Raw genomic sequence first — 17,225 nt, 5'->3', positions numbered from 1 at the left:
GAAACCATTGAGATCGTGGTTATGAACTTCACCAAAAATTGAGGAAAAAAGAAAGAAAGAAGACGTACATATGATTCTTCTTGCTCTTAGTCTTTAATGAAATACACAGCATTCGAAACATTTGCAGGAAAAACCTTATTTCGTATCACATTAAGTAACAACGGATCGTTTTGACTTCATCAGCAATACTGGTTGTGTTATATGAATTATAATCACACGTGATTAGAGGCGATTCGTAGAATTTTTTTTGTTGCCTGTTCAAATCCACACGTAGATGATGACCGACGCTGAAGAATGTGATCCATTGACAAGAGATGGAATTGAAAAGGTTCGCCTTAAATTCGCATCGGATGGAAAAATAGTTCAGTTATTTAATAGGCAAAAAGGCGGTAAAGAAAACCCCGCCCAAATGGCTGAGGGGGCAAATTGGTAAATTTGGATCTAGTAGGGCAACAAGTGATTGAAATGCCGAGGAAATGCAACCCTAAGACGTCTCATTTCGACGAAATGCAACCCTAAGTCGTCTCATTTCGACGAAATGCGGCCGCCTCGTTCACGCATTGCCCACAAACACACTTCAGTATTTCTGCAACCAAGGACTCTCAAACTTCAGACGCTTTGTTAGATCGTGTTAAGCTCCAACAAAGGAAAGTGAAATGAAGGGAGATTCGGCTTCCACTTCGTCATCCAAGAGGCCACGCTTCCCTCTAATCCAGTAAGTTCACTCTTCCCACTCGATGTTTCCATGCTTGATTAATTTTGCTTGAAGATCATGCTAGTTTTAGCTTTTAATGCGGTCGTCTGGGATCAGTTATGCGATTTCGCGGTTCAGCAATTGCAGTACTTCCTCCTTGTTAAGTTGCCGGGTTACTTTGCTGCCGTGTTTGCTAAGTTATCATATCTTGCTTTTATTTTTGTGCTGATCCTCCCATAGGCAAGAAGGGAACAAGTCCAAAAGGAAGCTCGTGCTGGGGAGCCGCTGGACGGAGGAGGATGTCCAGAGAGTGGTAAGATGAGTACAGCAGCCAACCTGCACAAACCAGATGCAGTCTTTATTGTAGTTCAGCTGCTGATGTATTCCGTTAGAAGTGGTCGGATGCATTTCTGACCTTCCAGTCAGTTTCCGGAAAGCAATCCGCATGAGAAATTGCTGCGAGATGCATGTAGAATTATCGCTTGAGTGGTAAATATGGACCGCCGATTTTTTTAGGCTTTTCCTATGAAGCATTTCACTGAGAACATGATTTAGGCTTTTCATGTTGTTCTGGACAATATGGATCACAGAAAGGTACAAATTCTCATTGATATGCCTCGGACATTTTTGTCTCCTTGAATCTTGAAAAACGCAGTCAACGACAATTTGCACGTAGGAGGACAATGAAGATACCTGTGATGTCAAACTTGAATGCGATGAATACGCAACAGATGATTCTTGCAATGTTAACTCTTCGTTAATGCTCTTTGGTGGACAGGGTAGCATAGCGCTGGAGCTCGCTGCAGCTCGCTTGGCCGAATGTGATCAGAGGTGAATGTATTTCGTTTGGTTTGTTGACAGTATCTCGTATCTGCATCAACCGATTCCTCTAGTAGAATTTCCATAGTTATTGCCATGCCAGCTAGAAATATGATCTAGGTATCATACACCCTCAATCCCATGACTCTGTACGGCACTGTGTAACACCTGCACATGCATTTTTTTTTTTTTTTTTTAATTTATCACTAAAAAGGACCGCGCATTTGGAGATAGCTGCCAATACTTGCTTCTGTTATCACTCTTCCCACTTGATGTTTTGCAACGAAAAATAGTGCAAAAGTCGGAACGTTTGCTTTTGGCTGCGACGCCGTTTTCTCAAATTTCTAATTTTAAAACTTTTAGAGCATACTATGTATATATATATACATATTTTTTTAAACTTTATCAATGATCCATTTAGTGTTAAAACTTTTTATGAACGTCCATTTAAGCGATTCCGTCGAGTTGCATCAGAATTTTCGGTAAAATAATTTACCAAAGGCACTTAATTGAAATTTGCCAGAATTATTTGATTATTTGAAGCCAAAAAAAAAAAAAGTCTAGTATCAGGACAGGCGCCATACTAAAGTTGTCCTCATCCCTCAAGTAACCAATTCCGCCTTCGATCAAAATGTGTTTTTGGATTTTGATGTGCGCAAATGGTATATCCTCTAAGTTCTGTTTTTTCCCATCTTCTTTTGGAAGAAAGTTGAATGACACGAGGTTAGGTTCTTCTCCTTTTTAAACTTCGCCGGCTCTTCTCACTAAAGTTAGAGTTAGCGATTTGGCTCAAGCATTCCTCTTGGGAACTCTTCTTCAGAATGTTTCTGGCTTTGCCTAATCTTGTCGCAAAGTTTTGCCCGAAGAGGTCACACCAGTGTCTGAAATTAGATGGGCAAAGTCATGGTTTGTTGTGTTAGGCATAGATGCAGATCAATCTTCACCCGCCGTGTAAGAGTATGTGATATATTTTATGAAGAGTGATGTGTTTTCATGACTGTTACTGATTATGGTTCTGCAGTGAGACATCAAACGGACTCGAAAGTGATGTCGTGCCCAGGAGTTGCTCGACAGAAGAGGACCCTCGGAGAGTGGTAAGACGAGTAGAAATCACCATCGTTTCTGTCATGCCAAATATTTGTCAGTGTAATTTCTGTGTTATTTGCTGATTTCGGTGATGAGGGAACAAAATGACCCGGTACGGTAGATCATGCTCGCATTTTCGCTGATTGTCAATGCCAAACAGTTCATGGAACAACTGGAGCAGCTACCAGTACCTCACTCAGCTGATCTTGTCCAGAGGTACTCATACTTTTCACTTAGAGGAACAACAATTGTCTTGGCTTATCGTCGCTATCGATGCTGTCCAAAATGCATACAGGTGACAAGTTTGCGACACTTACTTCCAAATCAGTCTAAAACTTGATTTCAGTCATGCACACTTGGAGAAGGTTCAACACCATACATTTCTTGGGACCGAAGCGTCTTCGTCTGCAGCATTTAGTGCGAGTGAATAGATGGCGTTATTCATATTCTTGTCCGTTCTGTACCAACTCCATTAAATTCTATGCTACTTCTGTTCGTTCAGGTGCATCCCAAACACTCTCGAGGGGGTCGTAGCAGAGATTCGCTCATTGCTGGAGGCAACCATTCAGAGGGTGGTAAGATGGATGAATCTTGTAGATTAACTCTGCTTCGTAGGATCCGTACGTACTTTTGCCGTTCACGTTCACCTATTGACTATTCATCAGTCATGAAGGGCGCACAGTTGCATTACCAACTAGTCAGTTACTAATGTAAATACTAAAATATCCGGAAAGCCTTTGTCATAAATCTTCTGCTTAGATACTGGCAATGCTGAGAATCAGATTTTAGTAACAGCCTATCAAGATGTCGTATGAACAATTTTACATTATTTTTTTCATAGAAAATGCACTAGGATGTGCATGCATCATCTTAACCATTTCGAAAGCCATGTGCACATAGATAATGACAAGGTCGCCTAAATGAACCGCTTAAGTATTCAATCTATAATGCCTATCTAAGCCACAAACATATCGGGAGAAGGGAATCCTTAATTTTCCTCCACCCTAAAAGCGGATGGATTTGCAATGATAAAAAGGTATTCAGAGCCAGAGTTTGAAGCAATGAACCCACACAAACCAATCTGAGTTTCAAGCAGATCATCAGACTCTGCTGGAGGCTAGCCCTGCTGGAGGCTATCTCCATTCATTCGACTCAATAACATCTGCAGCTGTGACTTTATCGCCTAAAGCTGAAGCATAATCTTTGTAAAACACGCGTAAATTTTTGCATGGACATGGAATGAAAGGGGAAAATGAAAATGCTTAGGATAGAGCATATGGGCTATTTGTTCGATGAGTCATTTTTAAGAAGGAACGATAAATACGTTTTTTCAACTCCTCTTTTATGGAACATATTGGTTTTGTATCCCTTGTGCTCTATTTTTTATATTTTTTATATTTTTTTAATTTTTGATGTCTTCAACTTTGGCAATTCTGCTGTTGGTGGTATTGAACAGGAGGAAGCAGCGGAGCTTGCAGACTGTACCCACCTCAGAAGGTACGAATACACTTCCCCTATGATGCCATTGAGAAAGGCTCTCTGTATAGTATGGACCTTTTACGCAATGCTGATGTGTTGGGGGCAATGATGTCCGACCTACCACCCCACCCCACAGCAGGCAGTGAGAGCTCAGTGAGTGTCAGGCCACAACGACACGGTCGTGTGCCAAAGAGTCAGCGCTCCAATTTAGAACATAATTTTTGCAGCTTGAGAGCACTGGAGAATTTGGATTTATGTTACTTTATTCATTAAAAAGTTGCTTTTATTATACTCACTGAGGCAACGGATCTATTTATCCTTTTAGTTTCCCCGGCAGTAAACTTCTCCAAGCGAGACGTTTGGTAGTTTGTCGCTCTTTGCCGTTGCTTTTCCAACGTTCCGCTTCCATACCCGTTCCTATTTCTAATGGTTGTTGTCCGCAGAGAATACAGGGCCAATGCTAAATCTCCGGCAAAGAATGGTTGTTTTCCGCAGAGAAAATATCAGCTTCATTTTGAAACCAAACTGCCAGATCGTGTATTCACTAAAGATAAATTAGTAGGAGAGGGGGAGACTATCATTTCCGTTGCCTTGATCGATGCAAATACAGGGGATACAGTTACATCAGGCTGGGAATCCTCTGCTAAGGTGGAGGTCGTCGTGCTTGATAGTGGCTTCAACAAAGACGAGCAGGATAACTGGGCTCCAGAAGAGTTTGAGAGTTATGTGGTTCCAGGACAAGAGGGGCCGCCTTTGAAAGGAAATCTCCAAGTGAGGCTGAAGGAAGGTGTTGCGGAGCTGGGAGACCTGTCATTTAATAAAAACTCCAGAAAGATGAGTAATGGAAGAGTCATGATAGGGGTGAAGGCAGCAGCAGTTTTTGTGGGAATACACAAATCCGAGAAGGAATAACAAATGCCGTCCGTGTCCTGGAACGTAGAGGAAAGGGTAATGAACCTTGTCCCGTTTAACTGAATATAAACGTGGGTTTAACATCCGCGGTCTTCAATTTTTTTAATCGAGAGCTTCGATTCATACGGACGGTTACACTTTGAAAGCAAATTCTGATAAATTAGAGACGATCGACTGTTTTATTATTAGCAAATGTTGACCCTTTGGATCAGTTTCAAGAGAGGGTTTGCACTCCCATCAGATGTTCGCTTCTACGAATAATCTAATCGTGAGTGGGATCTTACTACATATGTGCTGTCCGTTTGCAGAATCCGAGAAACGTTATCCACCTGCACTTGAGGATGACGTCTGGAGGTTGAACGAAATTGCCAAGGACGGGACACGTCACCAGAAACTGAAGAACGAAGGAATATATAAAGTGAAGGACTTTCTCTTGCAACTGTCTACTGATCCCGAGAAACTGAAAGAGGTAAGAACTTAGTTAGTGATACTAAATCGGGGTTTGATTGACTACCAAGAGTGTGAGTCTTGCGCGTTCACTCATCATAGATTCTTGGAATGGAGAAACGCCACGAGGACTGGAAGATCCTTAGAGATCATGCAAGGACTTGCAAGACCAATTGGCAGCTTCATTTGTACTATGCTGATGGCGAGGGGAAGTGTGGTGCTATAGTCGACTATGATGGTCAACTCATCGGCTTAATCAAAAACAGGGTATCTGTTGCTACTCGCCTACTTTCTGACCCAGGATTTCCTACTGAGTTCTGTCAAGCCAGTTTGTGCGCTCCACCCCATCACGCTGAAATCCATCTAGTTTGTCCCACATTATTTACGTAATCAGTAATTTGATGTCTACTCGTTGCTGTGTGCCATACATAATAGGTGTTAGAATTGATCAGATATATGGAAACTTGAAACGAGGAGTTGGTTAGACATTTAGATGCTTAGCCTCTTTTTTTCTGTACTTACTCTGAATAGTTCATCCATTGGAAAGCAGCATTACTTCCCGGAAGAAAAGAAATTTTAGCTTGAATCAGAGCGCGTCGCTTCCATAGTGGACATAATACGTCCATTAGTCCAGCTTGAGTTATATACCGAATGCTTTTCTTCCAGGATCTTGAAGATGCAATCGTGAAAATGGCCTTCGATAACTGGAATGGTGTTGCGGAGCTCGATGGTAAGACCCTCTCTGGTTCAATGCAGAAGAAAAGCTCAAGCTCTTCTTCATCTCACGTCCTTGATGGATTTGCTCCAGGAACCTTTGCTACTCGAGTTGGTCAGGAACCTCCTCCGGCAACTGTGGGCTCCACTGGTGAAGGTATGTACTCGAAAACACAAAACTCTCTCTACCTCTTTGCACATACAAAGGTGCGGCCTGTGAAGTAACGATGAAAATAGGACTTTCCACTTGAATGCTGAGATTTAATAAATAAAAGCAATGTGTTCCATATCTGTGAATTGAGATGTAAAGTGTTCCATCTGTGAGGAGAGAATGCTTGTCAATTGAAGCACTTAAAGTTTATGAAGAGCATTGCCCAGAAAATACAAAGAGATGTGCAGGGTAAGGAAAAGAAATTAGCGGCGCTATCCCTGATATTGTAATAGTAAAAGCTCATGACCATTCAACCCTAGGATCGTAGACCTGTGCTCACGTTTGCCTATATTTACTAATCAATTAATGTTCTAGTTCTTTCTTCAGGACATAATGGTGTGAGTGCTTTGCCGTTGCCAGCAGAGTCAGAAATTATCAATTTTGGAAATGCCACGGGGCTTGCAGTTGGTGAAAGTGCTCTCGCTACACATCATCAGCCTGAACTTGCAGACCGCTCAAATTTTCCAATTTCCAGAGGAGGTAATGGTCTTACCACTGTCCAACTTCCAATGCAGTCCGAAGATACCAGTTCGCAATATGCCACGGGGAGCCAATGGATCAATACTTCGAGCCAAAGGGACTGTACTCTGAATGGGCATGTTCCGCCCTCAGAATTGTCCTCTGCCACAATATCAGGCTTCCCATCTAGTAGTGCACTTCCTGTTTCTGAAGGCAATCCCCTGATGGAAGGTACCGAATTCGACCCCTTTAGATTGCGATAGTTTTTAAGATTGGGATAGTCAGCACCTAATGGCCGCTCTGGAGAGTCCCGACCCACCGGGTATTCACACGTCCATTTCGACACCACCATCGGGCTGATGGTTTTGTTATGTACTACCAAAAGGTGTTTAATAGCTGGCTAAATATAAAAGGCAGAGCTGCAGTGGGGTTTCTTTATCAGGAAGAGAGGTGTCAGAATTGTGCAGTTGGATTCTGTGCTTGTCATTCATCGGTACCTTTGGACCACGTTCATCCAGTCCTATGCGTAAAGCTTGGCCAGTTTGCTGCTATTCACACTCAATAAAGCTATTTTTCGGAACACATACACTGTTAAACTATGACGTCAAGTTCCATCGATATTCTGTACTCATTCAGATTGTTAGTCTAAATAAAGCTGTTGAGTTACAATTGATAACTAGTTAATTCCATCACTGTTTATAAGATTATACTACGCTCGTATAAGAATATACTACACTCACTAATAGAGGGTTTAGTCAAAGGTGTTTTGGGTGACGGACATAAATGGTCTTCTATCCATTTCCTATTAATGATAGAACTTCCCCTTGTTGTCTAGTCACGAACATTTTCCGAAACTATATTCCGTCGACTATCCAAATAAACCCAAAAAAATTGTACAAGGACAAATAATACTTTGCATCCGGTCTTTAAAATGATGGTTTCATGCCAACACATGAAAAGTGCTCTTCTATTCCTCACTTGCACCCCACATGGTTTACTCTCCTCTCACTCTGTGAACTGTCTACTTGTGATCGCTTCAGTCAAAATAGATTTAGGAAAATTTACTGTATACCTCTGAAATTAGTCATGATTTTTTTGGCCAAACGAAAGTTAATTAGTCAAAGTCAAACTCAGTATTCTGACCGAAAAAAGTCAAAGTCAGTATTTGCGATATCAAATCTAATACTATAACAGTAGAGCGGTGCTCAATTTAGAGACCGTTATAGCGGCACGAAGCCTTCTGCTAGGTGCGTTTGGGAACCCACTTCCCAAAGCCCCTTGAGAGACTAAAGCTCCTTGGGCCAAGTAAAGGGTGTTTGGCAAAAAAATTTAAACCCCCATTCTCCAAATGCCAGCCTTGTGAAGGCTGAAAGCCCAAGGCAGGTCCACCCCTGCCTTGAGCTTTCGGCTTTTTCGGCATGCCCACGCGGGCACTGTTCATGTTTTTTTATTTCCAAAATTACCCTTACGAACTTTTTGTTTTACCGTCTTTTGCCCTTGTGAGGACACTGTTCGTCTTCACCATCTGTTCTTCGTGACTGCGAGGGGCCGGTGACGGCCAGAGGGACGCCGGCGTGATCGCGACAACCTACGCGATCGTCGTCGGAGAGTCGGGTGACCTCCACGAGTCGCGGTGACTCAACGACGATGGCGAGGGGCCGCCCCGGCGAGTCGCAGAGGCCCAGATCTGGGTCCTCACGGCTCAGATCTGAGTCAGCGACGGCCGATCGGGGTCGCGCGACCCTCACCGAGGTCCCCCGACCTCAGGCGAGGGTTGCCTAGCCTCGGCGACGGCCGATCGGGGTTGCGCTACCGCCGGAGGTCGAGGCGGCGCCGTAGCCGAGGCTGTGGTGGAGGTGGACGATAACGGAGTTGACGGCGCGGGCGGGGAAGGAGAGGAGGAGCTCGAGGAAGGCGAAGAAGGGAGGGTCGTCGAGGGTCCAAGGGCTGGTCTCGTCGGAGTACCAGCGGGCGACGGGGAGGGAGTGGGTCAGGGCGAGCCAGTGGCGGTGGACCTCGAAGTCGGTGCTCCGGTAGGAGGGACCAGGAGGAGCTTGACGCGGCGGTGGCGACCGCGTGCCACGGGAGCTCGGAGGCCGGCGGCGGCGGCGGCATGGGGGGGTGGTGAGGTTGGGGATCACCGGCGAGGGTCTAGGTTGAAGAAGGAGCGGCGCAGAAGGAGGAGCTGCGCATCGTGCGGCACCTGGGAAAATGACCAAAAGAAAGACTTTGATTTTTACTGAAATTTCATTAAAAAATAGTCTAAACTTGGATTTTATTTTAGGTTATAAGTTATAAACTATTTTGACGTGAATTTAACTAAAATCTTAAGTACATAATGTATGTATTTATGACTCACACTAGTCAAATTTTTTTATTTTTCTTTTGGTAATTTTTTTTTATCATAAAAGTCCTTTGTCCCCCAAACACCATTTTTGCTCAAAGGTACTTCACAAAGGGCTTTCAAAGTACAATTTACCAAACACAGTTTGCATTTTAGAAAACACCTTTAACTCAAAGGTTTTTGCATTTCCTTAAAGACTTTCCCCAAAAGTCTTTCCAAACGCACCCTAAGTTGACACCGATCCATCTTGTTTATTATGGCCCTTTCTCTCTCTTGGTCAATGTCCAACTTCATGCATCTTTTTTTTTTTTTTTTTTTGACCCGGGAACCCGCGCACGGCCGGCGGCCGGGGTAAACCACAGGGAGGCAACGCAGACCACCACCCACGCACCCCCGGGTAAGATCACCAAGCGGCACTTTCCCCACAGCCGCGGGGATTCGCAACTGGGACCTCTGCAATGGAGTCCGGCAGCCCTACCATCCACGCCGCCACGATGGGTGGTAACTTCATGCATCTTTCATTTCTCTTTTTCCTTCGAAAATTGCTGACATAAGCAGTTACCCTCTCCTAAGTTGATACCTACCCACTTCTGTTTTTGGGCCTCTTCTTTCTCTCTTTTAGGCCGTGTCCAACTCTCCTAGATTTATCACACTTTCCTCCATTTCAGAAATTGCTACCATAAGCATCGTCCTTATCCTTTTCCCCTGATTGCATTTTGTATTCTTCATATACTATCGTGACGTACACCGTTCGGTTGGGTTTGATTTTTCGATTTTTGATTTTTGATTTTTGGTTTTTTTTTTTTTTAATAATTCTTAGTGGGGCGTTTTAAAAACCAAAAGAAACAAAACAAAAGCCAAGTATGCGATCTCAAGCAGAAACCCCAACAAGCCATATCAAAGAAGCCAAATCAGCCATGCTACAACCAAGCCAAGCTATTTCGTCGATAATTCACGAAATGCGACCGGTACATGCCTGCACAGAAAATGATCGGCACGACCCGAAAACAGAACGATGAAACAGATTCCGAATCGCAAGCACCACGTCGGCGAAAGCAAATTCAGAGCAAATGGCATCTGAGAGGGGGGAGACCCTAATCTCGCGCGCGGGAAACGACGGACAAAGTCGAAAGGAAAAAAAAAAAACAAAAGAGAAAAAAAGGTGCGGTCGAAACTCGCTGCTGCTGGAAAACGACGCCCGGACAGAGCAAAACAGCAATCTCGACCGAGAAAAATTCACAAAAAATTCAAAAAAGAAAAAAGAAAAAAAGAAAAAAAAGAGGTGCAAATGACCAGGAAATGAACACGACGACTCGAAAAACCCTAAAAGGACAGAAAGCGGAGGGAAATCGACGGCGTCTCGACGGACGATTGAGGTTCAGAGCCTTAAATGCCGAGATAGCCGGAGAGAAAGACGGAAGCCAGCGAGTGAGCAAGCGAGCTAGAGAGAGACAGAGAGAGAGAGAGAGAGGGAGAGAGCGAGAGAGAAACTAGAGAGAGATTCTGGGTTTACGATGTGGGGAGGCTCGGTCCTGTCGAGGGAAATAAAAACTGAATTTTTAATGGTTTAATTTTATCAGTTTGTGGTTTGGTTCGGTTTGGTTAATCGATAAAAACCGAATCAATAAAAAAAAACATTGGTTTTTAATGAAAACCGATCCGAAAAAACTAAATTTTCGGTTTAGTTCGGTTCGGTTCGATTTTCGATTCGATTCCTAACACCACTACTAACCCCCAAAGGAGGAGGAGAAGAGAGAGACGAAGAGCAACCCAGAGAAACCACGTCGTTTCTCATTTACTTAATCCACAGTAGGGCTGTCAAATGGGTGGGTCGGGTCGGGTTTTGGTCGGGTCGAAAATGGTCCGACCCATATTGACCAATTTAACCAATTTTGACTCATTTTCCATGTGATGTAAATTTAATGACCCATACCTAACCCATATTATCGAAACACATTTATATTTACCTCAATTTAGTTACTTAAATAAAAAATTCACACCAAATTTAAAAAGTAAATAAAATAAAAAATGTGAAAAACCTTTAAATTGAAATACTTTTGAAGAACTCTTGATAAGAAAAAGTTTGATGAGCTAATAATTAACATGAAAATAATATTTGCTTATAATGCGAGAATGCATAGCTTCTTAATTGTAATTGTTTTTAATTTTGGTTGATTTCTTGATTTTAGTTCACTAAGTTAAAAATTACATTATGATGTTTAGAATTTCTATTTATCAATCTAAACAGTATTGAGCTTCATCTAAAAGTACTTCTCTAGTATGTATATAGATATCTATCTACCAAATATCATTTAAAAAAATCAAAATTTTTTTATTATGTTAAAATTTTTGATATTATTATTTATTTTATTTTCTTCTTTTTCTTCTTTTCTCTTTTCTTTCTTTTTCCTCCTTGTTCTTCTCCCTTGTTACTCCGTTGACGGTGACCGGCCAAGCCGCAGTCCGCGCAAGATCAAGGCTTCACCGATTCAGGTGAGCCTGAGCTGCCGAGCTCCATCATGGCCGATGAGCTCGGGCTTGGCCGATCCAAGCGAAGCGAGCTCGAGCTCCATCACAACTGGCGAGCTTGCGGCTCGCTAGATCTAGGCGAGCTCGAGCTCGGCCATGGCCGGTGAGCTCGCGGATCGCCTGATCCAGGCAAGCCCGAGCTCCGTCGAGGCCGGTGAGCTCACGACTCGCCAGATCCAGGCGAGCTCGAGCTCCGTTGAAGCCGGCGAGCTCGCGACTCGCCTAAGGCCGACAAGCTCGGGATCGAGGACGGAGATGGCGGTGTGATGGTAGGGTAGGCGGTGGTTGCAATCGGTTAGGATCAGAAAGGAAGTGGGGTGCTCTACTCATCCAAAGATTTGTAGTCATGGAAGGAAGAGAAAATTGAGGCAGAGCCTCTGCCGCAAAGGAGGAAGGCCATGGGTTCAATCAAAGTGGGTTTCCTAATAACCCATTCATACCCATTTCCTTTCTTGCTTTACTTTATAAGACCTATTTGTAACTCATATTTAACTTTCACTTGATCCATATATAATTCATTTAACTAAAAATGAGTCATAATATGAGTTTATGACCTTTTTTGCCAGCTCTACTCCACAGCAACACCATGCTAGTGGCCACGTAGGGCTTTTGACTATGCTCTTTAGTAAAAATGTGTAATTTAGGGCTTTTCATTATTTTTTTCCCAAGAAAAAAGGAAAACATATGCATAATTTTTCTTGTTCTTTAATGATAAATTATAGCCTTCTAAACATTCGAAGAAAAACCTTTCTTTAATGTAAGTAGAAACAAAAAATCGTTTTGACATGGGAGGAAGAACAAAAACCTGACTCGGTTAATCACCTCTTTTTTGGCTATCGGGTTACTTCGGGAGTTGCCTCCTTTTGGGCGGCTAGGTGTGGTATTCCTTGGAGGAACAATCCATGAGAGGAAACAATTATCTGGGTCTCGGCCTTGCTATCCGGCAAGGACTTCCATAATTGCATCGCCCGCTTTTCTTTTGGTGCTTTATGCCACATTGTGTGGAAGAACAGAAATGACATCCTCTTCAGGGGTGCGCGGATTTTTACTTCTTCTATGAAGATGCATCTCATGAAGGTGGTCAAAGATAAAGCATGCACTTTCAAAAATGTGGAGGATTCCCCAAGAAACAGAAGATTACAACGCTCCTGGGAATTGGACCCTGCTATCTTCACAGTTTGATGTGTAGCCGGTTCATGGTCTTAGTGTATGTTGTTTTTCTTTTGTCGTCTTTTGGCCGCTTGGCCTTTGCCCGGCTTCCTTTCACTTTTTTGAGACTGTTCTTTTGAGTGCGAGTCTTTGAAGCCGGTTCTTTTTTTTTTTGCCCCCCTTTTTATATTTATATTACTTCTTACTTACCAAAAAAAAAAAAATCGTTTTGACATCGTCAATTCAACGAAAAGCCATATTACTTCTTCTCATATATTCCTCAATCAATTTCTCAATAAAAATTTAGAATAAACATTCATTAGTTATTATAATATATGAATTATAATTACGTGTGATTACAAGGGAGTAATTGAATTTTTGCGTTGGTCGTTCAAAGCCACGCATAGATGATAACCGATGCTGGAGCATGTAATCCACTAACAAGAGATTACAATGTATAACTCACGAGAAATACGAAAGTATTGAAGATAAGATTTTGTTAAAATTTTGAATTCAGAATTCAATGCTCTTCCGATCCTTCAGTATCACGACTTCCGTTGGACTCAAGCTTTGAGGATCATTCATCCAATCGACCTATTGGACTTGAATGTTGAAGAAGAATTGATCACTTCTGGATTGTTGAGACTAAAGTTTCACGAAAGATTTGCTGCTCATATAGTAGATAGGGTTTCCATAAGTTGAGTCATTCCTTTGGAAAACATTCTGTCTTCAATTGATTATTCCATTGATAGATGGGGATGTTCTAAATAAGTAATATTGCATTCAATATTTTCCTTTCGGACAATCGATATATATATAAGGCAAGGAATCCACGTTATTCTTCTAGCCATTAGCACAACGACTCAAAGTCGGATCAATATCCTTATTCCATTGAGATTGAATATTAAGGATAAGATGTTCACTACATCCTTGAGTCTGATGAGTAACATTTGATGATGCACATCAGAGTTTTCCCCTTAAAAAGCTTACCATTAGAATCAAAAGATAATTAAAAAAAGTTTTATCAATCTTCAAAATCAATTAGGGCATTTTCCTTGACACCTCATATATTCCTCAAATCGATATATGGTACATGTAATTTGTCAACAAATAACTAGAACACACATTCTTAAGTTGTTACTTAGAAGCCATTAATTGAATTTTTTTTTGTAACTTGTTAAAAGCAATAGGGTTAATACCCTGAAAACCCCAAACTGGTACACTTGTGACAAATTTATCCAAAACTATTTTTTTTTACTACAAAAAACCCCAAATTGGTATGCATTTGACAAATTTACCCAAAACTGTTACACTTGTGACAAATTTACCCTCAATTTGTCACAATTATTAAGTTAAATGACACGTGACAGTTGACTAGTATACCAATTTGGGATTTTACGCTCTATTTGTCACAATTTACAATATTTGTGATTTTTTTGTGGTATTAATCCAATTTAGCGGATGTCATATTTGTCACAAGTTTATTAGTTTGGGGTTTTTTGTGATCGAATAAATTAGGTTGGGGTAAATTTGTAATAAATGTACCAGTTTATGATTTTTTATGGTCAGTCGGGGTAAATTTGTCACATATGTACTGGTTTGGGATTTTTCATGGTAAAAAAGATAGTTTGGGCTAAATTTGTTACATGTGTACTAGTTTAAGGTTTTTCAGAGTATTAACCCAAAGCAATAAGTAATGTAGGAGCATGTAATCTATTGACAAATAGAAATCCCACAAGTATTTTAATCGGGGCAAGGGGGCAAATTAATAAATTTGGGAAGAAGAGGCGACATTTCCTGGAAATGCATCTGAACATGGAGTCATTTTTCTTGGAAACTTTAGTAAATTTGGGCAGAAGAGGCAACCTTTCCTGGAAATGCAGCTGAACATGGAGTCTCTTTTCTTGAAATTTCCAGGAAATGCACGTGAACACGAAGTCACTCTTCTTGGAAACGAGGGCCGCCTTCTTCAGACGGTGCACAGAGAATCGCACTCCTTTAGACTGTTAATTTTCTCAGTCTTTTCTCTGCTGCATTTTTTCAGCAACCAAAAACTTTCGAATTTCAAATACTCTGTTAGATCTTGCTAAGGTCCACAAATGACAATAAAAATACAGACAGAATTGACTTCCACTCCTTCAGGTCAGTCAACTCAATCCAAGAGGCCACGCTGCCCTCCAATCAAGTAAGTTCACTCTTCCCACCTGATGTTTCCATGCTTGATTAATTGTATGAAGATCGTCTTAGTTTTAGCTTTACTTGAGGATAAGTCAATGAAGAGTTCTCGAGTTGAGTACTCTTGAATTGAGAAACATGGCAAGGCTTGCGTTGAAGTATAACATTACTTAGCTTTTGCATCCTGTTTCCATCTCCGTACTTTATTTTTTCATGTGTTCTCCGTACTCTTTTAAGATGTTTAGTTCTTATTAGACCTCTGATTATCCTTTTCACCAGCCACGAAGTCACAAAACAACTGGGTTCCATCCGAATTGCATACAAGTGAAGTGAATTAGGGAGAATTCTTCCCAATCTAGTCTAAAACTTGATTTCAGTCATGCATGGTTGAAAGTGCAAGATCTTGGAGGTTGAAGATCGTACATTTCATGAGATTGAAGTTGTCTTTGTCTTAGCATTCAGGTCAAGTAGGGCTATTCATCTTCTTGTCCGCACCATAACGACTCTGTTGGATTCCAATTACCATGCTATTTCTTCATACAATCATATCCTGAACGCTCTCAAAGAGGAAGCAGTGCTAGAGATTTGCTCGTCACTGGAGAATGCTACTGGGGAAGAGGTACGATTGAATGGGTTAGAATTGTATTACCAAACTAGGGGTGTAAACCACTCTTCAGTTCGCCTCAATGGCAACTCTTTCAACTTGAAAGGGGAGGTGGAGGTTTAAATCCCCACCTCCTCAGGGTGGATTGGGATGAGGACGGTTTCATTTCAGGAGTGGATTTCGATTCTCACGCTTTGCAATGAGACAGAGCAAAAGTCTGAGAGTGACTATTAGAGTAGGATTAGAGTAGGACCGATAAAAAAAAAAAACTAGAGGTGTAAAAAAAAACCCAACCCGACCCGACCCGAACACGATCCAAACACGAAACAAATATTCCACTTGTTTCGGGTTTTGATATTGTTTATGAGACGGATACGAAACAATCAAAGAATATATGTTTAGGGTCGGGTAGGGTTGGAACATTGTTTCGACCCGAAACACAATAACTCAAAATCCAAACAAGCAAAACGTTCTCATCTTTCTCGGCTCCGCCTTCTTCTCCGACGACAAGACTGTGCCTTCGCTCACGACTGCCGGAACCCTAGTCGCCGCCGAATCAGTCGATCGTTGCCGGCGACGCCGAGGAGGAGGACGAGTCGGCTCTCGACCCCGAGCTCCGATACAGCTTCCAGCGGAATTTCAAGGTTCGCTTCTCCCCTGTAGTCCTGGATTACGCTCTAGAAATTCGCCGAAGTCGGCAGGGTATGTATGGCGCGTGTTTAATCTGGTGCTGCGCGCGTCGATGCGATCCTGGGCCTTTCTGGTGGCGTTGTCTTTTCGGTTCGTTTCGTGGATTTTCGAGAGATGGGAGTGGAAATGCAGTGTGCTTTGCACTTTCGCTAGTGAATTTAATCCGAGCGTTTCGTTTGTGCATCATCCTGTTCTCTCGAGGGCTGAAGTAGTCGGTGACTGTGGCGGAAGTGAATGTCTAATGACTCTTTTTTTTTTGGATAGATGGTGATCGTATCGTTTGAACCTACTTCGAGTCATGAATGTCATTGGAGGAATAGCTGGTGCTGTACTTTCTTCCTGAATGTTTTCGGGTCAATGGCTGTTAAAAGGGGTGAAGTTTCCACCGCAAAATTCGCCACTGTCTGTATAGGTCTCTGGGTAATAGATAAGTGTTCTATTTTGTGTATTCAGGGAAAGAACGAAGGGGCAAGCTTTCTTGACATTTCAATAAGTGGCAAGCTTTCTTGATATTTCAATAAGTTGAACTTGCTTGTCATGCTTTGGTATGACTCCTGACTGCTTTTTCTATTTACATCTGCTAGGCACGTGCAATGATGCATCATATGAACAATTCCTCAGCGTATATAGTATGCTCAATCTATCAAACTTTGAAAGCTCCTGCACCATGCCATAGGATTTGGTGGACAGCTGTTGGTGTTGATACACTGCTCTGTATCTTGAAAGGATTCCATCCATCATAAACAAATTGTCCATTGTAATTTTTTTAATCACACTAGTCTTGCAAGTTCTTCCAGATATGCTTTTTAAGTTTCCAATTCTATAACTTGCATGGTGTTGCGGAAACTGAAAACCTTCCCATGAAAAGATGGTCATTCCCACAAAGGCATATTCTTTCACCACTGATTTAGAT

General features: G+C 42.0%; 1 protein-coding gene across 1 annotated transcript; it reads left to right on the top strand.

Moving 5' to 3' along the window:
* The first annotated feature begins 772 nt into the window (after positions 1-772).
* On the top strand, positions 773-7,084 carry LOC104456846 (calmodulin-binding protein 60 E). The gene is made up of 12 exons (XM_039305813.1): positions 773-882; positions 935-1,007; positions 1,473-1,525; positions 2,535-2,607; positions 2,760-2,815; positions 3,102-3,174; positions 4,056-4,096; positions 4,522-4,916; positions 5,299-5,459; positions 5,540-5,704; positions 6,104-6,308; positions 6,690-7,084. Exons 1-12 carry the CDS (start codon positions 773-775, stop codon positions 7,082-7,084), a joined length of 1,800 nt encoding a protein of 599 aa, XP_039161747.1.
* Positions 7,085-17,225: the final 10,141 nt, after the last annotated feature.

The sequence above is a fragment of the Eucalyptus grandis genome, unplaced genomic scaffold, assembly GCF_016545825.1.
Source record: "Eucalyptus grandis isolate ANBG69807.140 unplaced genomic scaffold, ASM1654582v1 tig00095167, whole genome shotgun sequence".
NCBI lineage: Eukaryota > Viridiplantae > Streptophyta > Magnoliopsida > Myrtales > Myrtaceae > Eucalyptus > Eucalyptus grandis.
The sequence above is the reverse complement of the archived record's forward strand: the minus strand, read 5'-3'. Positions and strand labels throughout refer to the sequence as shown.